At 46.5% G+C, this 24076-nt stretch overlaps 1 protein-coding gene and 1 long non-coding RNA gene across 51 annotated transcripts in view; one reads left to right on the forward strand and one right to left on the reverse strand.

Annotated features, from left to right (window-relative positions):
* Positions 1-24076, forward strand: part of CELF2 (CUGBP Elav-like family member 2) — an 866142-nt gene that overhangs the window by 769406 nt on the left and 72660 nt on the right. For all 50 annotated transcript variants that reach the window (XM_074000974.1, XM_045361822.3, XM_045361824.3 and 47 more), the window contains 2 exons: positions 9644-9692; positions 18112-18246. In XM_074000974.1, coding sequence (XP_073857075.1) covers positions 9644-9692; positions 18112-18246 — 184 coding nt within the window. The remainder of the gene's footprint in view (positions 1-9643; positions 9693-18111; positions 18247-24076) is intronic.
* On the reverse strand, positions 2774-22229 carry LOC141407647 (uncharacterized). The gene is made up of 2 exons (XR_012417452.1): positions 3626-22229; positions 2774-3328 (listed from the first exon to the last, which is right to left on the reverse strand). It is a non-coding gene; the product is annotated as an uncharacterized lncRNA (long non-coding RNA).

The raw sequence follows: 24076 nt of genomic DNA on the forward strand, positions 1-24076 counted from the left end.
GGCACTTACTGTGCCTTCAGTGTTTTAAGCGTGTCACACATATCATGGCTATCAGGAAAAAGTTGTAATTTATTTCCACTGTAGTTTTTTTCCCCTGGTTGGAAGAAGGGGATATGAGAGAAGGATCACTTATGTTTCTTTATTGTTATCAAACTCAAATCTGCTTTTTTTTTTTTTTTCTGGCTTAGATCACTTTTATAAAACCATGTCAGCAAATGGTGACTGGAAGTTTTCTGACCAGGCACAGTGGCTCGTGCCTGTAATCCCAGCACTTTGGGAGGCCGAGGCGGGTGAATCATCTTAGGTGAGGAGTTCGAGACCAACCTGGCCAACATGGTGAAACCCCGTCTCTACTAAAAAGACAAAAACTTAGCCAGGTGTGGTGGTGGGTGCCTGTAATCCCAGCTACTCAGGAGACTGAGGCAGGAGAATCACTAGAACTCGAGAGGCAGAGGTTGCAGTGAGCCAAGATCGCGCCATTGCACTCCAACCTGGGCAACATAGAGTTTTTGAGAGAGAAACTCCATCTCAAAAAAAAAAAAAAAGAAGAAGTTTGCTGTATGCCTAATGTGTTAATCGTGATACATAAAAGAATAACTTGAAATAGCGCTGATACTCAGAGGTTAGGTAAATGCCATGTATTCTGCCTCCATCATGGAATTGGCATCTTCAGAGGGTAACAGTGTTTTCCCAAATTTCCGAATCAGATAAATAGACCTTGCATAATCCAGGCAGTTAACACAAAGCCACATAGTAGGGCCTTTGGACATGAATGTTGGCTCACTCAACAATGAGTGGTCTTTGCTTTGATTGGTTTTATAGATTCCAGTGTATTTATTGCAGTATCAGTTGGTGAATACACCACAAAATGTAAGATGATTAATGTCAGTGATTCACAACTATTTCCTCTCACAGAAGGACTGATCCTAATCTTGTTTCTCTTCAGTTTGCTTCTCAGCATCTGTGTAGAACATTTCAGACAGCTGGCCCTGTGAAAGACACCTCAGAGTCTAATCCACTGTGTTGAGTTTTGAACCTCTGGATTCGAACAGAGATTTAACTCCATCCTTGTTAGTCGAATGGCAAATTGGCCGGGGCTATACTTTCCTGGCCTGACTCTAAAGCTATGTATTTTTTTATTTTCATTGCATGTTTTTAAGCTTTCTTTCCTGCCCTTTTCATAAAACCCAAACAATAATTTTTGTTCTTGAGCCAATTGTTAAAACATTGTATGTGTATATGAAAACACACAGGTTAATGACACGCACATATAAAGTATGAGTTTCTCGTTGGAAAGAAGCCTGTAAATTGAGGCAATCTTCATGTGTAGTGTGGAAAAGGGAAATTACGGTAATGTTGCAGATTCTTAGAAACCCCAAACTTGCTTGCACCACAACCGTGTGGATGCACATGAGAGGCAGCATGGGGTAGAAGCCTCGGGCTTGCGCTCCCACCGGACAGACCTGGGTTCAAATCCCTGCTTTGCCGCCTGCTTGCTGTCTGACTCGGCCAGGTTATTTAGCCTCTCTCTGCCTTGGTTCCTCATAGGTACCGATTTCTGGGGCTGTTGTCAGAATTCAGTTAATTACCATGCATAAAGAGTCTGTAGAGTAAAGGTGCTTCAAGAATTAAGGTGAAGGGGGGAAGGCATCCTCTGTGTTAACAGCAATTATCTAAAGGCTCCATTCCACTTATCAGGAATAGTTATGACCTCCAGATGCAGTTTTTGTCCCAGTGATAAAAACTGCTTGTTATTTATTTTTTGAAACAGGGTCTTGCTCTTTTACCCAGGCTGGAGTGCAGTGGCCCAATTTCAGCTCACTACAACCTCTTCCTCCCAGGTTCAAGCGATTCTCCTGCCTCAGCCTCCCAAGTAGCTGGGATTACAGGTGCACGCCACCGTGCCCAGCTAATTTTTGTATTTTTAGTAGAGATGGAGTTTTGCCATATTAGCCAGGCTGGTCTCAACCTCCTGACCTGAAGTGATCCACCCACCTCGGCCTCCCAAAGTGCTGGGATTACAGGCGTGAGCCACCCTGCTGGGCCAGCTGCTTGTTATTGATCTGACAGATTATTTTTGTCATCTGTATTCTTTCAGAGATGTCCTTCTATTAAAGATATCTTAGCAAGTTTACCATAGTGTTACTTTATTTTTTTCTTTTTTTAATGTGAAGGTTCTTGTTTAGTGGTCATTGATGTTAACTAAGTCACCATCCCTAAAGCTATTTTTGATTATTTCCCATCTCTGCTATCAGGAGCATAATAGAACAGTGACTGGAATTAGGGTCACTCATGAGGGAGACAGGCAAACCTGTGTGGCTTGGGGGCGCCTTCCTATGTAATAGAAGGTCTCGTGGCGGGGCACGCTCTCTTTCATTTGAGGGGATGATGGGCCTCCCATTGGTGGCAAATCTTTTAAAACGTGTTTTTAGCATTCCCAAATTTTTTTAGAGAAAAATTCAGAAAGTACAGGTGCCTTTGGCATTTCATAGTTAATATACAAGCGAGACACGAGTATTCTCCATGGATGATTTTTGTGTTGTCATGGAATGAAAGAAAAATACCAGTGGGTCTTTACTGGCCAGAAGATTTTCATTTTCTCACTTGGCACATAGCTCTTTCGCGAATCCACTTCTTTCCATCCCTTTCTCTACTTTTAAATATTTTATGGGCAATAGGCTTATAATATGTGCTAGCACGGCTGCTCTCTCGAGGGGTCAGGATGGGTTTAATAATGAGATGCGTAACAGTGACTCTGTAAAAACCCATTTCAGGTTAAAAATGGCATGTTTTATTGAATCTCACGTTAAAGGTGGTTAACTCATCAATTGGTGATGGCTGGGGTTAAACAAGTTCCAACATGAGTTCTCCCGTGTGTGAGGAACCAGCTGTGCCCCCTGCCCACAGACGCTTCCTTCCCCCAGGACTCTGTCTCCAGACTAGGCCTGTGCTGGCTCAGAACCCTCCCTTTCTGCAGCAGAGACCCACAAGGCAGAGGGCTTCAGAGAGCCCCGTGAGACTGTGTCCGTAGCAGCGACTCCGGAGAGCGTGGCTGCTGCGTGCGGCTGCTCCGTGGCCAGCTTCGCGGCGGCACCAGGTGGTGACAGCTGTTGGCAGAGCTGTGTGCAGCGCTCTGTGCATGCACTTACCCCTCAGACTTGAGAAATGGCTTTGCTCCAAAGTCGTACTCTCATTTTCATTTTCGTGAGTCACAGCTGGGCCCTTGTGTGAAGAATCGAAGGTCAGCTTACTCAGGAGTGAGGGGCATCAGGCCCAGTCACGGGCCAGCCAGGGTGAAGACCAGCGTGGACCACTGAACTCCGGGACCCTGTGTGTGTAGGGAGGGAGAAGAGGTGGGAGGACCACGAGCCGCTTATCCCCAGGAGGTGGGACGAAGCGGGACTCCTGATGCTGGGAGTGTGTGGTCTGCCACCAACAGATGGCTCCTACCAGGGCGACAGGGATGGAGGCGTCGGTGGCAACTGGTGCTGGGTAAGAACCGAGCCACCGTGTGCAGTCATGGGTGCAGAAGCTTAGCTTTGAGGTAGAAGGGACAATGAGACGGGCCTGTCCTCAAGAACCTCCAGCTCACTGAAAGCCCAAGCAGACCCCTGAGGGACCATACCTCCGTGTACCGAGATGCTCCTCTCCACGGGCTCCACCTTCACTGTGCACAGGACGCCGACTCTTAGTACACAGGAGCAACAGAGCTTCAGCAGATGCCGTCTGAGGACCACACTTAACTCTAGTTCCTTCTCCCTGGGAGGAAGGAAGGGAAGGAGCCCTTGAAATTTCCCCTTTTGCTATGTTTCACTGGTTTTTAAACAAATAGGGTTAAATAGAGACCAAGACATTAACCAGTACTTTAACGTGAGGCTTTAGGCAACGTGTTATTCTGGGAAAAAAAAAAAAAAACCTTCTAAAAATTCATGTGCTGTCAAGGAAATCTTCAAATGAGTGGGTTTAGAAGCCTTTCTTGAGAGCAATGCGAACTTGAAGAAACGTGTGAAGTCCCATTTACTCCCGTCAACAGGATCTATTTCCAAAACTCATGCTTCTGCCGTTTCCCTGCAAGCATGCTGCAGCCTTGCGTGAGAGGACCGGAGATCTATCATCTTCCAAGCTTGCTGCAAGTGCAGCTGAGATGAAGAGACGTAATAGACCTATTAATTCTTTCATCATGACTCAGGACAAGCACTCTGTAAAGTCAGAGGCTGGTGTCTGTAAAATTGTTAGACTCATTGGACAGTATAGACAGCTCATGACAGCACAGACCACTGAAGATTTTTTTAGACACAGCCCATACTGTGTCTAAAAAATACTCCTGAATTAAAACTTCCCATTCTGTGCGGCTGGAGATGCAGCCTCAGTTTAATTAGCACACATCTCTTCAGAGACTCCTTGCGAAAATTCTGGAAGATCGTGTGCTCCCTTGTAGACAGAGGAAGGAGGTAGCCCCTGGGAACTAGCCTCAACCCTGACCCTAGCCACACAGTAGGTAGATTGAATTAGTGACCAGCACCTCACCTGGGCTTTCCCCTGGTCTCCTGCTGTCTGCTGGGACCTGCAGGCATGTGCAGGGCACAACATGAGATCCTGCCTCCAGCCCCATCTAACTCTGGCAGCGGGGAGGGCCAGGGTCCCTAGTCATGGGGAAGCAGTTGAGAAGCAGTGGTTCTACCCCACCGATTTCATCATTAGCTCTTGAGAAGGGTGCTGAGGGTGTGACCGCCAGCTGCCTGTCCCGGCATCTAGGGTGGTTTTAATTAAGGAGTGAGTAGATGGGCATTGTTTTCTTTTTACTTGAAATTGTCCAGCCCATGAACATATTCCTCACTGTTAGTCTTGTGCTTTAGGTGTCTTGTTTTCGGTGAATGTTCTTTTTAACAACTTCCATTGGCCGGGCACCGTGGCTCACGCCTGTAATCCCAGTACTTTGGGAAGCCAAGGCTGGAGGATCATGAGGTCAGGAGATTGAGACCATCCTGGCTAACACGGTGAACCCCCATCTCTACTAAAAATACAAAAAAAAAAAAATAGCCGGGCGTGGTGGCGGGCACCTGTAGTCCCAGCTACTTCGGAGGCTGAGACAGGAGAATGGCTTGAACTCAGGAGGCGGAGCTTGCAGTGAGCTGAGATCGCGCCACTGCACTCCAGCCTGGGCGACAGAGTGAGACTCCGTCTCAACAAACAAAAAAAGACAGCTTCCGTTGCTTCCTGTATTGGTTAGGTTATCATATCATTGTTCTTGATCAACAGTAGGGCCTATTTTCTCTTATTCTGTGCCTCCAAATAAATTGTTCTTTTCCCTGAAATGTCCTTTCCATATCTTCTGGTTAACATGAGGATCCTTTGAGAATGAACGCAGACATAGCTTCATGTGAGACGCCTTCCCCAGCGTGTCCTTCCTCCATCTGTGCCTGGTGTCTCTTTGAGTTCACACCCTACAGCTCTTAGCATGCCTCTTATCACGCTGCAGGAAGTAGTTGCTGTATCTGTCCCTTCTACCACACTGCAAGCTCCATCACCATGAGAACCCCTTCTCATCCTCCTCTTCCCAGCGTCTAACATGGAGTGTCTGGTGCAAACGAACACGTGAATAGATGAGCAGTCATACTGGGTCAAATCATTGAAACCATTTCTGTTACAGGGGAAGAATTCTTTTTCCATCCTTATACTTTAAAACTTTCAACTAGAATGTCTACTCTTTTATAATAACTTCACTACTCAAGAAATCTCCCGAAGTTCTAGGAGTCACAAGATTTTGAGGAAGTGAAACAGTATTACGAGAATGACTCCTCCCACCCATTTTTTTTTGTCTTCCTTGACATTTACATCTTGTATGTGATCAGAAATCTGTAACTCAAATGAACTGTTCATGGTAATGAGCCATTATTAATACAGTCCTGATTGAACACCTTTCTCTAAGAAGGTCACAATGCTTTGCATACATTATCTAGCTTATCTTCAGAACATACCTGAAGTGGGGTGACCATCTATTCAGAATTCACCATGGTCTGACCATCCACAGCTCTGCAAAGTTGATTTTTCCCCTGCTGAGCCCAGGAAAGAACAAAACGAAGTTCAGGTGTGCAGTGGCAGTAGCTGAGTTATTACTGCTGCTGCTTCGCTGAGCCTTCTGCAGAGTCTTAGGACAGCACAAGCCAATTCTCTGAGCAGCTGCACGAATGCTAAGCGTGCAGTCTTGGTGTCATACGAGTCATGCAGCTACAGAGATCAGGTCCTACAGGAGTTAGGGGGAAGGGAAGATTACTTCCCCCTAAGGGGATATCGCAGGTGCCTTCCAACGAGTGTGTGTCTGCCCCCTTCAGTGAGTGAAGCATCCCATTCTTAATCGAAGGCTCCTATGGCCAAGTCCCACATGGGACAGTTTATGGAGAAGCAGTGTGGTTTAGGGGAGGCATCACCAGATTAAGAGTAGAGATATTAGATTTGTGTGATCCCAGCTCTGCCGTTAACCACCTGTGTCTATGCAGTCACTTATTCCCTTCATACCTGTCATCCGAGAGCACTGACTGCATGACTTCCAGGGTCCTTTACAGCTTTAGAGTACAGGGGTTCTGTTTTTGCTGCTCCCGAATTTCCACCTCCCATCGTCCACACATTTCACAGATGCATCTGAATGCTCACAGTGCTCTATTTGCGCTCCTCTTCTGTTTGTCCCTGTTTTTTATGTGGACGCGTATCAACGCCCATGATGGACTGCACGCTCCCTGCGGGCAGGAGCCATGTTCGTTTCATTTTTGTGTCCCATGCATAATGTAGGTGCACTCACCTCGTCTGTCCCGTATCTTGAACCTATGAATCTCATCGGACTCTTCTCAGCAGAAAAACCTGTACAAGTCTTTCCTGTCTTGAAAGGACAGATGGGTGGCCCGCATCCTCCACTGAGCTTCCTGTTGAACCCCCTTTGCCGGTGATCTCAAAATAGAAGAAGACCTCATTCACCATATCCGCTGTTATCCTCCTCCTTTCCCCTCCACTTCCCATGACCAGGTGTTCTCTGCCGCTCCACAGAACCTGCTCTGATAAATCCCCTGAAGAATTTTTTATTGCCAAATCCAAATTCTTTGGCCTCTCACAGTGTTTGCTGTGGCCGGCCACTCCCTCATTCTGGAAACTCCTCTCTTCTCGTGGCTGCCATGGGACCAGTTGCTCCAGCAGCTCCTCCTGCCCCTTGCTCTGCCCTCCTTGGACTCCTCTTTCCTGGTATTCTCTGCAGTTCTGTCCTCGGCTCTCAGCTCTTTGCACCCTTCTTTCCCTCGCTGACAGCCTTGCGCATACCTGTGGCTTCACTGCCACGCTGAGGAACATTCTGTGTGGCCCTGGCCCGTCTCTCGAGCCTGAGCCCCATGATTACAACTTCTGTCTGCACCCCACAGTCACATCAACCTTAGCATGTCCAGACCTGCGCTCTTCAGCCGCCTCTAAAACTCTTTGCTCGTGTTTTCCCCATTCGGGCAATCATCCCACCGTCACCTGGTTGTACAGACCTGGAGTTCCCCTTCTCCATCATGCCCACGACCAGCCAGTCGCCATGGAGTTCAGCCTCTACCAGTTTTCCCTGGCCTGCGGCAGCAGCCTCTTAACTGTCCTCCCTGCCTGTGTCTCTCTTCTATAGTCCATCCTCCACACTGCAGCCAAAATGGCTTTTCAAGAATTTTGATCTTGTTGCCTTTGTTTCTTCTTCTGTACCTGACCACATACTTTCAGACAAAATTTCAGTTCCTTAGCTTGCAAGACCCTCTGAGAGCTGGGCGTTGCCCACCTTCACAGCCCTTCCCATGGTCCTCCATGCTCACACTGGGAGCTCCCTGTGAGAGGGAACTGTCACCCTCCCGCTTACTGGGTCACTGCAGGGCTGCCCCATGGGTTTCACATGGCAGTCCCCTTTTGCTGCTGGCACGTCCAAGGACTCAGCCCAGATGCCGCCTTGGCTTTCCTCACCAGGCAGGATTAAGTCCGACATCCCTGGACTCCTGTGGGCTCTGTCCTGCCTCTCCCCACGCGCCTGCCAGGGTGCTTACTGGCTGAGGGCTCAGCATCTCTCCCGCCATCCCACCCCCGCCATTCTCCGCCCGCCGTCCCACTCCCGCCACACTGAGCACCTGAAGGGAGGACCTTCTTCACTGGCCTTTGTTCCCGGTGTTTGGCCTAGAGCCTGACAGACAGTAGCTGTTTGCTCCATACTTGTTGGACAACCAGACAGATGCATGCTGGGAGGATCACTTGCTCACAGACTCTGCCCATCTCCCCCTGGCATGTTACTAGTCCTTCTCTCCATTACTGTAGGATAGAGGTCACATTCCTCAGCCCAACTCATGGCTTTCCACAGGTGACTTGTCCTGCTTTTGAAGAGGCAGCTCCCTTAGCCTCTTTCTTCTCCCTCCTCCTCTGTTCTGAAGACCCGGGCCGGCATTAGGTGCACGTGATCCTGACTGCCTGATAATAATTTCCCATGATGAAAGTAGCAGAGCCAAGTGCCATTTCCCTTTCATTTAAATTAGATAAAACCCAGAGCTGTGGCTTGCAAGCGATGGAAGTCCACTGGGGAAATGAAAGGTTCAGAGAGAATGGGACCCGTTATAATAAAAGCATTTGCACAGCCAGTGATTCCATCCACCCTGTGGCTTCTGTGTTCCTTGGAGTGCAATGAAATGTAAAGCAGGAGGACCTTTGGAGGTGGTTTGGGGAATGGATTCTAATTGGAAATGGTGGCGGCATTCTGTGCTTGGAGCACGCTCTGCAGACGGGGCAGCGGGTGTGATGGGCACTTTATGAAAAGCCATGGGACCCCCGGGTCTGCTGTAGCTCAGGACCTCGGCCCTGCTGTCTCAAGTCCTTTCCACTCTGGTCATGTACTGGACATGATGGGAAGGTGCGCGTCGCCCTCCCTTCCGCCCTCCTCCTCTCCATCCTTCCTTCCATCATTCCATTCTTCAGTGGTTCTGTGTTCCTATTCTGTATTTGTATTAGCATTTAATAAAAATTATATACTGGCACTGAAGTCAGTCAACTGCTAGCTCTTCAAATTACTCATGAGACCTAAGAAAAACCTATGTGACAAACATAGGCTGGCCAGAAAATCCTGCATGATTTAATTTTATAATAATCTTTATAATGATACAATAACAATAGCTAAGTTATTTTCAACATGTCTTAGCCTCTACTTATGAAGCACTTTACATGTATTTTCTCGTTTAATTCTGACAGCCTTACAATTCAGGTGTTATCTCCATCTCACAGATGAGGAGACCGAAGCTCAGAGAAGTTAAGACACTTGGTTGAGACTGCATAGCTGTAATAAACGGCAGAAGCAGAATTGCCTATAACATAGAGGCAGAAACCATATTGAGTGGCAGAACCAGGTTTCAAACTGAGGTCTGACAGCAGAGCCCAAGCTTTTAAATATGTTCTGTGTTACAGGGTCCCGTGACTTAAAAGGGTTTGATTCCTGAACAGAAAACACAGGCTTGCTTTTTAACATAGTTAATATTACCTGGGAGAAGTCTTATTGTTACTTATGTGCCCTTAAAACAGTATCAGTAATCAAATTGCTTCAGATTTCTGTATTTTTACAGTTGTTCAATCTGCCTTTACTTTCTCACTTTTGTGTTTTTAGATGCATCATCCCATTCAGATGAAACCTGCAGATAGTGAAAAGTCAAACGGTAGGTGGTAACCAACTGTCTTGTTTAATAATATCTGCTGCTTTAAATTACAAAGTCAGTTGGGGGCGGGAGAAGCTGGCCCGGCTGCTTTTCTCTCTAGAAGGCAGATAGCGCTGCGCCAGGAACCTTCTCTGTGACCTGAAGGAATGCACTCTCCACTCTCCTCTCTCCTGTCCCGTTGATCTCTGGCGTAAAGATGTATGTTACAAGCAGTGGCTTTCTGTGTCCTTCTGTTTGGGACTTGTCCTGTACAGGGACCCTGTAGCATTTGGCTCCTGTCTCCTCCAACAAAGCAATACAGGGGCATCTCCTGGAGATCCAGAGGACATCCGCAGGAAGGGAGTTGCCCATGAAGAATTAGGCTATCTTTCTGTGAGTGGGGAGTGGGGCTGGTTTTTGTTTTTTTACCTTTTGCATGTGTTTTTTGGACTTGGAGACTGCCTTATTGTACTCTTCTGTAAATTGCACTGATGCGTTTGCATCCGAATTCAGAGTTCCATCTGCTGATTAAATCAACGTACACTTGGTGCAAAAATCTGCATTTGATGAGGTCCATAAATAATTGGGTTTTGCCTCTTCGAGACACGAGAGAGTTGATAGCCACATTTCCCTTTTTAAGTTTTTGTTTCATTTCTACGAACCTTCTGTCCCTGTTTTGTTCTTTTAATTTACTGAAATGTATGTTAAAAGAATCTTCTACCATCCTAGACTGGAGAGCGGCTCTGTCCCATAAGACTGACATAATCAGCACTGTTTCCTTCCAACAGGCAGTTTTGCACCTCATTAATTAGTAATCAGGGCAGAAGCCATGCACTTAGAGATCTGCATATCTGCAAATGGAAATTATGATTGGGTTCTAAATCTCTCCACAAGGTATTTTTTGCTAATTGTAGTGCATTCCATTTTCTGGCTTCTCCACAGACTAGAAAGTTTTGAAGAAAATTCCAAGTCATGGCATGGTGCTGCCAGCACCCGGCTTGTCGGAGCTTTCTTCTCTCAGCTCTCAGCAGAACGCACTGGCCCACACCTGTAGTCGAAGCTGCTCAGGAGGCTGAGGCAGGAGGATCCCTTGAGCCCAGGAGTTCAAGGCCAGCCTAGGCAACATAGATATATAAATAAAGAAAATTTAAAAATAGCTTTTCTCTCTCTAGGAGGGGACTTCGGTGCTTTAACCACTGTCGTCTCCTCAGCCCTGCACTTTACTTAGGGTTAATTCTTTATTTTCTCTACTGCTTTATCACAAACATGACACTTAGCACCAGAAGTTGTCAAATCCGCTGCTGCTCTGTGGCCCCTTGAGCGAGCTGTGCTGCTCCTGCAGCCACCAGTTGTTCATTCATCAGTTACCATGTGCCAGGCACGTTGCTAGGGGCTGGGGCTGCAGCACTGAATAGGAAAAGGAAGAATAAAAGACCCCAAGAGACTGTGCCTCAGACCTTGTGGAACTGACATTCAATCTACTGATTTTAGTATCCAGAAGTCACTGAAACACTGAACCTGAATCTCCACATTTGTAAAAATGTAATTAATGGTAACTGTCTCACCTAAGTTGGCTTCCCCCCAGCCCAAGACTCCAATAAGATGTTTGTAACAGTCTCTGTAATGATTGAATGCTCCTATGAAATGCTGATTCCTGTTTACACCCCGAGGTGGTCTCCTGGCCTCTGCGGGCTCTCCACGGAGCGTGCCGGCCTGGGAAGGCGACCACTTCCCCCGGGCGGGCTCCTTTCAGCGCTTGTGCTCCGGAGGCGTGTGCTTGGAGTCTGACTTCCTTGGTGGGAGACAGGAGGGATGACCCTTGTATTTTGGGGTGAATCCTGTTGGTGCAGGTCATCTCAGAGAGTGTGGCCACCGAGAAATGTCCCCTGCCTTTGGCTCCGTAATACTCTAAACAGTGTCAGGACAAGGACCATGGAGTAAAAGTCTGTGGAAAAGGTTTTGTCTCATTTCTGAACCTTTGGTTGTGGTTATAGAAACTTGACAAATTAGAGAGCTGAACTGAAAACATTGGACTTGAAAAATCCCGGTACTGAAACACAAAGGGGTATTTTTCTTTTGCGTTTTCTGCTGTGCAGGTATTCATCTGCCTCAGAGAACCCTTTCTACAGGCAGCTGCCAGGAGTTTGCAGAGTGTTTTGTTGCTCTTTCTGTCCAGCGTCCACCCTGGTCCCTGAGAATCATGTTTGCTTTGGGTCTAGAATCACAGCACATAATAAAACTGTCATGGGCACACCCAGTGTTGCATGATCACGGAAGCCAAGGAGGACCGGGCACCGTTACTTTAGGATGAGACGGTTATGTGAAAATGCTGTTTTTCAAGCATCAGCCTAGGGTAGCGGTTACGAACTGTTTGGAGAAGCCTGGATTTGACCCCTGACTCCACGCTTGTTGGTTTTGTCCTCGGGCAAGTTATTTAACCTTAGTCAGCATCCGTGTCTCTTCAGCTGTGAGAGGGGGCTACAGTGGTGTCATCTGAACACTTGTAAGGCCCGTCTTACAAGGTTATTTGAGGTTTACATAAGCTAACATCTGTAAAGAGCTCAGCATAGCACCCAGCACATAGTATCCAGTGTGCTAAGTTCTGCTAAGTTAACACTGTGATTCCACTCACCGAGGCAGCCTTTTCAGTACATTCTGAGCGGCAGAGGCTGGCCTGTCCAGGCCTGGGCTGTTCATACCGAAGCATAGCTCTGTATGTACAAATGAAAACCCCCAAGCCTTCTAGTTGAGCCAGTTCTCCCTTTGCTTTGTGGATTGACCTTCATTTTCTGAATTTTCAGTAAGAAAAGTCCAAAAATATAAATGTGCTGAAGGCTGCTTTTAAAGGGCTTTTCTTTCTAGAGGCCCAAATGGAACCTCACCTTGCACAGACATGAACAGTTTCAAGGTTCTCTTTGGACCTCACTGAGGAATCAGGAGGAATATGTAGTTTTCTAAAGCGAGTGATAAAAGCTGCAAGCCTTTTCTCATTCCACATGGCATTTTTGACAGGTAAGCATAGCTTCTAAAGCTCAAAGAGCACAAAGATTGCTTTGGCTCAGTTGCTCTAAATAGCTCCTATAGTTTTGAAAGAAGTATAACGAGCTCTAATTGCACTTTTATTGAGTTTGCTGACATTTATGGATAGCACAAAGGGCTCATCACAGTTAGACACTTACTGTCTTCATTATCACTGTGTTCAGATTTCTAAAACTTTATATTTGCTGAGCAAGAAGGAGCTGCTAATCATGGATTAATTCGTGATGGACAGGTGAACTCCAGAAAAGCAGTCACCCTTGGCAGCTTTTGCCCATCGAGCGATTCTGAGAGAGGAAACCTCTAGGGTGAGCCCCGAAACGTTAGGTTGCGCTCAGATCAGCCCCGCACTTTGGGATTTCACTGAGCAGACTTCCCGAGTCTCCATGGCTTCTTATAACCTGCCCTTTAGCTGGCTCTGTTTTAAGCTGCAGCCTCTGGCACACCGATGGAAGCTCGCGGCATTGTGTTTCCTGTCCACGTGCTCCCACAGGGCCAGGTTGTCCAGAAGGAAAATAATCCCACTCTGGAGAAGCAAAAACTCCTGGGGCTGCTAAGAGGAGCACACTGAGGAAACCACCCACCTTTCAACAGAATCCGCCTTTTTTGTTATTTTTCCATTGCAGAAAGTCGAATGGTGGGACAGGCAGGGTATTTGAGGAGGTGTGGATTGCACGCACCGTCATAAACAAGCAGAAACGTACTTACTGTCTTTCATTCTCTGTGCCATCCAGCTTTTGCTCCTCTGTTGCTGTGCCCAACGAGGTACCAGCTGTGCAGTACTGAAAGTCACAAGCAGTTGCTGAAGTTAGGCTGGCAGCGAGTGATACAGACAGAAGCTGCTTTCGTTCTGGTTCTGGGTCTCAGAGGCTGGAGCTGTGCTCACTCTGATGTCTTTGCCTCTTGCCACAAGGGGAGTTGTTTGTTGTCTTTACTCTATATACAGAGCGTAAATCCATCCATCCCGCTTTTACCCTCCAACCTCACAATTTGCTGGGGGTCCTTGACGCCTAGAACCCAGAAGTGTCACTTAAGCCTGCTGTGTGTGTGTCTCTCTCAAGGCCTCCAAAACCTCCAGTGTCCATGTGTCAAGTTCAGAGCTAGCAGGAGTCGAGATAACTAAATATTGTCAGCAGAGGGTGCAGACCTGCAAAGCCTCCATTAAAAATAGGGATCATGGAGTGGCTCCATCCAGTCACTTTCTGATTCACTGGAAGATGAAGAAATAATTTTGAAATTCAAAGTGGAGAGACTCACAGATTTGGAGGCAGTAATTAAATGCCATATGTTAGCACTAACACATTGAAAAGTTGTTAATTAATTCAGGCAGCCCCAAATCCAGGTGCGACTTTGACAGATTGTACACCCGGGTGTTAGCACAGACTTACAATTAGGGATTTTTTTTTTTAATGAAGTTTCTATTCCCCTAACTTAAAAAAGTCACCCCATGTATTTAAAGTATTAACCCATTCTCATCGTATCATGGAAGGTAGACTTCAAATGGCTGCTGGTGTGGAACCCCTTTTGATTCTGTGGTCATCATTACTAATCGGCGGGGGGGGGACCCCACCTGTCCAGCACTTCATGTGTAAAAGCATTTCCCTGCGTTTATTCAGTGTCTGTCATGGAAAGTGACTTTGCCCCTAGAGGGCAGGGACCTTTTTAAGTGTTTTTGTTTTGTTTTGTTTTTGTTTTTTTAATTCCTTAAAGCACCTAGCAGAATACTGTGAACACAGTACATTTCATTTAAACAACTGACCTTCCTGTAGGTTGAAAAAATAAGTGAGATACTTAGTGCCCATGGATACTCAGGAAAAACTCACCAAGATGGTCATCAAAAGTTGATAAAAAGTTAAGTGAACTCAAAATAACTGTGTTCTTGTAGAATGTTTACAGAGCCGTTGGGGACCCTCAGAATGGGAATTTGGGGGGTGAATTGTATGACTAACTTGTCCCTGGAAAACCAAAAAAAATAACAACTCAGAAGAAAGCTGGGCATGCTCACTATTCCCCATTTTGCCTTTAAAGCAAACACAGCCCAACTGTTGAAACCACAGAGCAACATTGGCTGGTAAGAGATTCCCAAAGCCCAGCACTTCTGGGCACACGCACAAGCGCGCCCACACACCACACACACAGATGGAAGTTAACGTTTTGATAACATAGTGACGGAGGTTTCCATTTTTTTTCTTGGCTAATACTTGCTATTTTTAGAAGTGGGAGTTATCTTCCTTCTTGCTGCCTGGCTGAGTTGACCCTGAGTGATGGCTAGGAAGTCAGCATTTCTTCATGAGTAGTTTCCATTTTCTTCATATTCGTCTTAGGAAAAAAATCATTTTTAAGCTTACCCAGGAGCTGCGTGTTTAATTTACTGTGGCATCCCCCTGAAGCTCAAAACCTACAAATTGTTGTAGCTAAATACCATAATTATTGGTTTACCCGTGAAACCAAGGACTTGGTGGGAATTTTTCATTTGCTTTTGTTTAGAAGAACTAAAACCAGATTGTTCAGGGTAAAAAGAAACATAACAGGAATTTTATTTTTACTCACAAAAATGCCAGCCATAGTTTGCTGGGGGTAGGAGTCTCGGAGATGAGAGGGAAGGAGTCCTGGTGATACTTCTCCCTATTCTACCCCCTTTCCATCTCATCTCTCCCCTTCCTGTCCGATCTCTCCCCTTCGCATTCACGGGAATGCCACATTTCCATGGGGCCTCCGCCACCAGAATCCTCACATGTTAGCACAGGCAGTGTAGACAGCCTGCAGCAGGTGGTATGGATGGCCTGCAGGTGAGCTCCTTGCCCAGGGTATCTGGTGTCTCTCTGGCTTCGTTGTTGGGCCTGTGCTGCCCATGACTGACCAGGCTTCACCAGTTCACAGTGGATCCGTGCTACTTTGCCTTCTCTGAAGGGAGGAAAAAGAACTTGAATTGGAAGTTTTCCATTGGCGTACAGGAGGTCAGGTCCTCAGCGGTCTCCCTCCCGGGAATTAGATCCCGGGGTGCCTGTTGCCCGTGTCTCCTCTGAGTCTGAACACAAGCAGTGGCTCAGGCCAGCGAATGCTTTCCTTGCTGAGCTCCTTCTCTGCACATGAGGCTGAAGATGGGACATGCCATCCTGAGGTCAGGCTGCTGTCCTCCATCCACCCAAACCCGGTCTCTACTACTCCACACTCCGCACCTTGCCTGGTTAGGACCTCGTTCTCTCCCACCTCCGGTCTCTCCAGACCCTTCGTCCAGCTTGAGTTCCACATCCCCCAGCGAGCCTTTCTCAAACACTTGGGTGCACAATTCACAGTTTACAAGTATCGTGGAATTGTGCTTTTCAACTTGTATTCTTTGATGCACTAGAGTTTCTGAGGTGTTGCAGGAGCTGTCAGTGGGGAGAGAGCTGGGTGGAAGGGATTCTGACCCCCCACTCACCGTCCCCGCCTCAGGAACCCCAGTCAGCCCAAGTATGACACGGGCCGCCTTCTCTCCATTTCTGGGAGAGAGGAGCGTTTAAGCCTTCATTCCACATATGACAAAACAGGAGGTCCTCAGAGGTCAGCCTGTTTTCCAAGGACACATATCAAACTAATGGCAGCACTGGACCTAGAACCTTGATCGCCTAATCACGGCCATTGTTCACCCCTTCAAGCCTCCTCTCCTCCTCTGAACTTGGAGGAGACACAGCAGGGGAAGGAATCCTGGGCTGGGAGGGGGACTCCAGGCTGTGGGCCAGGCTGGTCGCTCCCACACTGGACCTTGGGAGATCTTTTGGAGATAGACAGAAGCTCCCTTAGGTCTCTTCCTTCCGCTCTGGGATTCTATGAAGAGGAGCCTTTAGCTGTCTCCTCTAGGCCCTTGAGGGCTGTGCTGGCCCATGGAGCAATCATGTGTGGCTCTTTAATTAAAAGTACGTTTTAGAGAAGCACTTCCTCGATCACACCAGTCCCTTTAAGTGCTCAGCAGCCACACTGTGTCAGCAGCACTGCAGTAGAGGAACCCACCTGTTACCAGTACACCTGCCCCAGCCCCTTTGCAGCATAGATGCATGCTTTAGCATCCCGAAGGAACTGGCTCCAGTAAGTCTGGGATAACTGCTCATTGGTTAAATGAAAATGAGACACTTCCTGTCCGGGGGAGGCATAAAAGAGAAATAAAAGCCAATTAAATAGGAATGACAAAATGATAATGAAGATTCAAAAGAAACGTTTATGCACAAGTGACTTAAGGCAGAGCCCTCCTCTAGGCCAGGACATCCTTCAGTCTGGTTGCAGCTGGCTAGATTTTTTTTTTTTCCTAAGAAATAGATTGAAATGAAACGATGGAAAAGAAGCAGGACTTTTCCCCATGGGTGTCTGTGATGTCCTAAAAAAAAAAAAAAAAAAAAAGTCCCCTCTCCTAAAAAGGACTCCAAATGCTGTCTTGAAATCAGTTTTAACCTCGCCTTTCAGGCTGAAAGTAGTTCGCATGTCCTGAGCACAAGCATGGAGATTTCGAGGAAAATCTCCCGGGTCCCGTGAGGTACAACGTGTCTTGTCTTCCCCACCATCAGGTGCCCGGGTTAGAATCTGTGTGTTATACTCATGATACCCAAATGCACTTTCATTCCCCGAGAATCTTGCCTTCCGGTGGTTAGCGCAGTATTGTTTCCTTCTTGATCATTTGTGAAGGGCTGGAAGCTCAGGACTGTCCAAGGTGTTTCTCCAGCAGCAGCAGCGCCGTTCTCCTCTCTAGAATCGGCTTCCTGTTCAGCCGTAACTAAGCTGGCTGCTTAGAAGTAGGTGCGGGGCCTGGTTGGCACTGTATCACCAATGTCGCGGGAAGGAGGTACTTTCCTAGCTCCCCAGAGCCGGGAGAATCTCTGATCTCTTATTCTTGTCTAGATCAGCAGGGATGAAGCTTTTTGAAACAGAAAAATGTTTTCTTCCCTCGAATGCTTTGTGCAAAGTTTCAGGCGCTGTTTCGCTCCAGCTGCCCCTGTTGTCTTTCCTCTCCTGGCCTTTCCCTGTCCCTGTCATTCAGGTTAAAAGAACATCTACAAAAAACCCAGAATGAAATCTGTATCCAGAAGTATCCCCAGGGAATGGCAGTGTTGAACAGTTATACAAGTACTTTGGAATTTTAGCACATTACCGTTAATTTCTGAATAGGAGAAAATAACAGTATTCCATGTCATATTAAAACATTTTGTTAGTAAGCACAAGCGCACGGGGGAATGGGTTCAGGAAGCGCCAGGTGGGAGGGAGTGGCAGGGTGGGCACATGGAGGGAGGAGGACGGCTGGACATCTGCAGAGTTGGCCTTGGGACACGTGCCTGGTCTCACATGGCTGGGGCCCGGTTTGATGGGGTAATGAAGCATTGATTACAAGAAAAAAAGATGAAATGGCCTTTGCTCATTCCTTACTTTTATCTCCTAGCTGTGGAAGATAGAAAATTGTTCATAGGAATGGTTTCGAAGAAATGTAATGAAAACGACATCAGGGTGATGTTCTCTCCATTTGGCCAGATAGAAGAATGCCGGATCCTCCGGGGACCCGATGGGCTGAGTCGAGGTGAGTGTGCTGTCTGGAAAGCCTCTCCCCTTCAGTGCTAATTGGAGCTCTGTGTCACAGTCGAGACAGATGTAGGCATCGCACACGGCAAGAGGTCACCCTGTAATACATTCCATGTGATAAAGTTATCCAACCTGAACTTTTCACCATAGCTGAAATGATCACCTTTGGTTTCTCCCATTCAGAAGGCCTTGGTGCCACCATATTAGCTCAAGTTATCACTGTCAGGTGTGCAGCCAACAGGCCGCCCTACTGCTAGGCATCCTTTTCAATCTCAAACCGAAGTGGATTTGGTGGGGGGAGGTGCAAGAAGGAGAGGTAGAAAATGAGAAAAGATATTTGTTGTGTTCCTCTTAGTCCTCGGGCTTCCTGCCTGTGCCTGAAAGAAATGTTAAGAGTACAGTGACACAAACCAGGAAAAAAGCGCGTCAGTGTTCACATGTAGTGCAGAGCAGATAGGGACGTAGGGTAACTGGGCCTGTCTTGGGGTATTAGAGTTTTATTTCAAAGAATAAAACTCCTGGAGTCCTGAGCCAGGGGAACTCTTTAAGTGACAGAAAAGTGACTTTACCCTGAAGACGATTGTAGGCTCTTCTTTGCCACTGTGATAGAAACAAAAGCTGTAGCTCAGAGCCTTGACAATAAGCCGGTATTTACCAAATAGTTAGAAATCACTGTTGTCTTTCCTGTTTGCCTCTCCCTTGACAATGCTGCACACCTCCTTCCTGAAAACACTCATAAAGGCTGATGCTGGAGGTTGACATTCATCTGACTGCAGTTCCCTGAATCAGTCCGAGGTGGAAATGTATATATACAATATGTTTCTTCACTTCTTTTTGCTCTGTCGCCAGGCCAGAGTGCAGTGGCGCAATCTCAGCTCACTGCAGCCTCCGCCTTCCGGGTTCGAGCTATTTCCCTGCCTCAGCCTCCCAAGGAGCTGGGACGACAGGCACACGCCACCACGCCAGGCTAATTTTTGTATTTTAGTAGACACGGGGTTTCACCACGTTGGCCAGGATGGTCTCCATCTCCTGACCTCGTGATCCACCCGCCTCGGCCTCCCAAAGTGCTGGGATTACAGGCATGAGCCACCGCGCCCAGCCTGCTTTTCACTTCTTACAAGAAATCCATATTTTTAGCAACATGGAGAGGTTTGCATTCTCTCATTACTGAAGTTACCAGTGCAGTTTCTGTGGGGCAAATGAGGAACTTGATTTCATTCTCAATCTCTGGCTCTGGGCCCGCACTGGCACCCCAAACCCCATGTTGAAAGAAAAGATTGGCTCATGAGGACGAAAGCACTAGTCTTCACCCTTCTCACTAGTTTAACCTGACTTCAGCACCACGTGAGGAAGAACATTCGCTCTTTTGATTTTTAGACATAAAGCTTAATGATGTCAGCTGGTAGAATGGAAGACCGACAGAACAAAAGTTCCCACCTACAGCCGCCTCCAGAGCGCCAGTATGGAGGTAGTCTACAGGAAAACTAGGAGGAGGTGGAACCACGCCAAGCTTTTGATTCATGTGTTTTCTTCTGAAGGTGGTTTAAAAAAAAAAAAAAAGGTGGCATGGAAATCACAGTTTATGCATTCTCTAACAATTCTGAAATTTTGTTATGTAACACTCACTTAGAAGATGTGATTCTCTAAAAGCTGAACTAGTCCTTGTATTGAGTGTGATCCTGGAATAGCAGATCCAGTATCCGGGGCGCCTCTGCAGCTTTTCACCTGTGCCATCGTCAGGGGCAAGCAAAGCCATCCATCGCTGTGATAGACCGCATCACCTCTGGCTCCTCAACAGCCTCACCAGCGAAGGGATACTAGCATGTCCTCCTAGGGGCTCAAACCAGCCAACCTTCTGATCACACCTGGTGGTCCAATTCTTCATCATATGTATCTCCACTTAAGCAGACAAACCAGGAGATAGAATACCGTGGGAAAAGACAGTGTAGCTAAATTAAGAATAAAATATGTAGAAAGATGTGATCATATTTTTGTAATTCCTTTTCTGGTGCCAATTTAGTCATTAGAATCCCTATTATCTCCTGTTGTTATTCTCAGTCACACTTCAGTGTTACCATTGGAATTTTCATTCTCCAGGATAGGGAGACACGGCACAAATTAAATTAATCATAATGAAATATATAATGGCTTAGGGGCCAATGACCCCCAAGTTCCAATCCCACAACTTCTACTGAAATGAAATAGAACTTTAGTCATTTTATTTTCTTACCTCTGTCCTGAGGTTTCCCCGTTTGTAAATGACAGCGGTAAATACACCTGCCCTGCTTCTCTTGCAGGGGGTCGTTCGTTACTGGTGTGGTGGCTTTTCGCCTGAGCATACCATCTGCATGGGTTAGTGGAGAGACCCCGGGTGAGCAGTATGTGTGCTTGATTTCTGCTCCCCCTCTGCTGGCCTGGCCGATCTAGGCAGTGACTCTGGCGCACTTTCTCTGTCTGTCCACTGGGGACGGTAATGAACAGCATTGCCGCCTGCAGCGTTCAGAGCTCCTTGAGCATACATCAGTTATTTCTGCAGATCAGGTTTTAAAGCAGCCAGAACCTCCATGGGAAAGAGCAGGACACACAGTACTTAACAAGAGAACTTAGCTAATTTGATCTGCCATTCGGTTGATTAACCAGCACTTGACACCAGAAGCAGCCTGTTCCTGCAACAGGTGACGGGGAGCGCTCTCATCAATATTTTATGCAAATGCTGGCTCAGTGGAAAGAGGAGAAAACTTTTCCCTCCCCATCATTTTTTTTTTTTAAACAGCAGAAAAGTAATTTCTGGTGAACTGATGAGAATTCCCTATTGCAAAAAAAAAAAAAAACAACTCATTTATAACCATTTATTCTGAGAATTAAAGACAGACAAGAGTACGTTTTTCAATTAGCAGGACCCAGGGACTCCTGGCTACAGGGGCCTGCTCCTGAATCAGTGTATTTGTTAAAAGCACAATTCACTTTCATGCTACCATTTTGCTTTCATTAAAGAATTGCAGTTTTCAATCAAATAGGAATAAGTGTCTCCCATTAGTGGCACTGCAGATAAAGGGCATTCAGCATTTCTGTTCTCAGTGTCTATTGCTGGCTCAGCTGTTCAAAAATAAATAAAAATTAAGTGAAACCAAAGCTTGGCTGCTCTGCCCAGTACCTTCCAACACAAAACCAGGTTATACCCTCTTCTGTGAGAAGCTTTAAAATCAAACTCTTGGATCGTGGTGAAGGAGAGGTACAGCTGAGCGGTTCACTTTTCTTTCGCTGCTTTTGCCCAGTTCACCTAGGAGGATGAAGACAAAGGAGGCAGCAAGTCTAGCTGGCTCTTGCGGATTTCTGATATCTTTTCTTCCTGCCCCATCAGTAGTTTCAGGTCCTCTCTAAAAGGCGTTACACTGAGGTTTCACCAGACTGGCTGACCCAGTACCCCCGCCGTGTCAGAGGGGCACACTGCCCTGACCCACAGCTGTGCCCATCAAGCCGTGCTATACTTCCAGTTAGAATCACTGCCTTTTTTTTTTTAAGTCGTGATCTACCTTTTGGCAAGAAAAAAATATATTTTTAAAATCCCATCTTACTCACCGGCCCCAGCCCGTGTTCCAGGGCAGATCCCCTCAAGAAGTTGTCACAACTGTCCATGTGGAAAGCACCTAACACCTGCCAAGCACCTGGAGCCTCTCGAAGATCCGAGGACTCTTCCTGGCTCGAGGCAGCGTGGCCGTATCTCAGTATGCGTTTCTCCCTTTGGGGAAGTAACCCATTCCGCCATCCTCTCTAACTTGGAAAACACTGAGATGCTTTCAAGCAACGTTAGGATGCTCAGCACCTTCTGCAGCGGCTGCTCAGCCTCTCCAGGCCTGCTGTAGAGCCTTCATGGAGGAGAGGAGCAGGATGCCATGGGCCCACGTGTGGCAATTCAAATGAGGTGTTTGCTCTCAGAAGCAGAGCCTGAAGTTTCTAAGCCAAATGTACTTAAGCGACAGCATCACCCTAGCATGTTGATTTCCTAAAATACACACGCTCTCACTTACCCACAATCCCACAGTCAGCCTGGGCTATTTAGGTACAGGGTTTTGTGCACTGTGGCAGTTGAATATCTGTAACCCAGAGACAGTAAAGGAGTTTATTTCATTCCCCCCCCAGCCCCCACAAACTGTAGGCAAATCTTCACTGCCATTTAAGGTAACTTTCTGCTTGTTTAAGAATATTCCAGCTGTGTTTATGGTGTTCCAACATTCCCCTGCCAAAACCCTTGACAAATGAATTGGCAATATTTTCAGGGATGTTGGCAAGTACAGACTGGATTTAGCTATTAAATCCTCATTTGTTTTTGTCATATCTGATCAGAATACAGGGATGGGCTTTTGACTATTACAACATGTACACAGTGCTTGGGAGGCTGACGCAGGAGGACCACTTGAGCCTGGGAGTTCAAGACCCGCCTGGGCAAACACAGCAAGATGCTGTCTCAAAACAACAACAACCACCATGTACACAGAAATGAGTCCATTTTCACACATTTTAGCTCTGCCCACACGGTACCTAAACATTCAGATGTGTAGGAACTTTGGCGACATGGCCCCCTTGACTCCTGACTGCATTTGCCATCTTGTTCCAAATACAGACTTCCTATCTTATCTCAGGGATGAGGTTTTGCCGGCTCTGAAGTAGGTCCTAGTCTGTACCCAGCCTCGCATGCCATAAATGAGTGGTGTCTCTGTGCCAGTTTTAAATAAAGTAACCCACCATCAGGGATGGCGCATCAGAGTATTAATTCTTAGGCCCCAATATTATATTGATAGCGTATGTTTAATGTGGCCACTGCTAAAAAGATACAAGGAAGATTGGCTGCATTAAGCTCTTTCTTTGGTTGACTAGGGACTTCTAAAGAAGTTTTCCATAGGTTAAAATCTCCTTCGTCCTACACAAGTTAAGTTATACTTCTTTCACTTCAAGTATAGTGGGCGCTACACGTACTCTTTCAAAGAAGTAACAAAAGCAAAAGGCACTGGCATTGTTCATGCTTTTAAAAGTGCCTGTACTTTTTCTTTTTCTTTTTTTTTTTTTTTTGGTGCAGAGCAAGAATTCATCTAGTTCTGAATTCTCTTGCAGCTGAGGAAAAAAAAGGTGGAACACCTGAGTTAAGATATCCTTTCAATTGAAATGACAAGTGTAATAGATGTGTTCCAAAATCTTCTCTGTGACAGGGCTACGTGCTTTCCTTAGATCTTGTCTGTAGGAGGAAATTACTTTGAGAAACCTTTCCCCAGTCAATCATTTATCTGTTTTAGCAGCAAGAAAGTAACCTCACTGAAATGAGAGGAATGCAGCTCCTTTCATTTCTGTTAGCAACCCCTAACATTCTGAAAGTAGAGATAATAAATAATTGCAAAGGTAAAATTGCAGGTTGGCCACATTTACAGTTGGATTTTTTTGCTACTATATACGTGGAGGTTTTCAGACAGTAATATACATGTTGTCTTACCAAAACTCCCTCCCCACCCAAAAAAGAAAGAAGTATGGCTTCATTATTTTGATACATGTGTATTTTTCCCCCAGCCTTGTTTTTCCGGCATTTTGGTCAGTAGCCAGAGAGCTGATTGCTGAGACCTGACATTGACCAGTCTAGAAGAGTTAAGGGCTGATCCTACAGGATCGGAGCATTTGTCCTGTAAAGACCCAGTGAACACCACTGCACCCAGAAGCTCATTTTTAGTAGAAAGGGGATAGTTACAACCCAAGTTATTTCTGTCCAACGGAAAGCCTTCTGGTTGGCTTGAGAGGAAAAGCCAGCAGCCAGTCTTAATGGTAGGGACTTATGTGATGCTGTG

Source organism: Macaca fascicularis, chromosome 9 (genome assembly GCF_037993035.2).
Source record: "Macaca fascicularis isolate 582-1 chromosome 9, T2T-MFA8v1.1".
NCBI classification, from domain to species: Eukaryota; Metazoa; Chordata; class Mammalia; order Primates; family Cercopithecidae; genus Macaca; species Macaca fascicularis.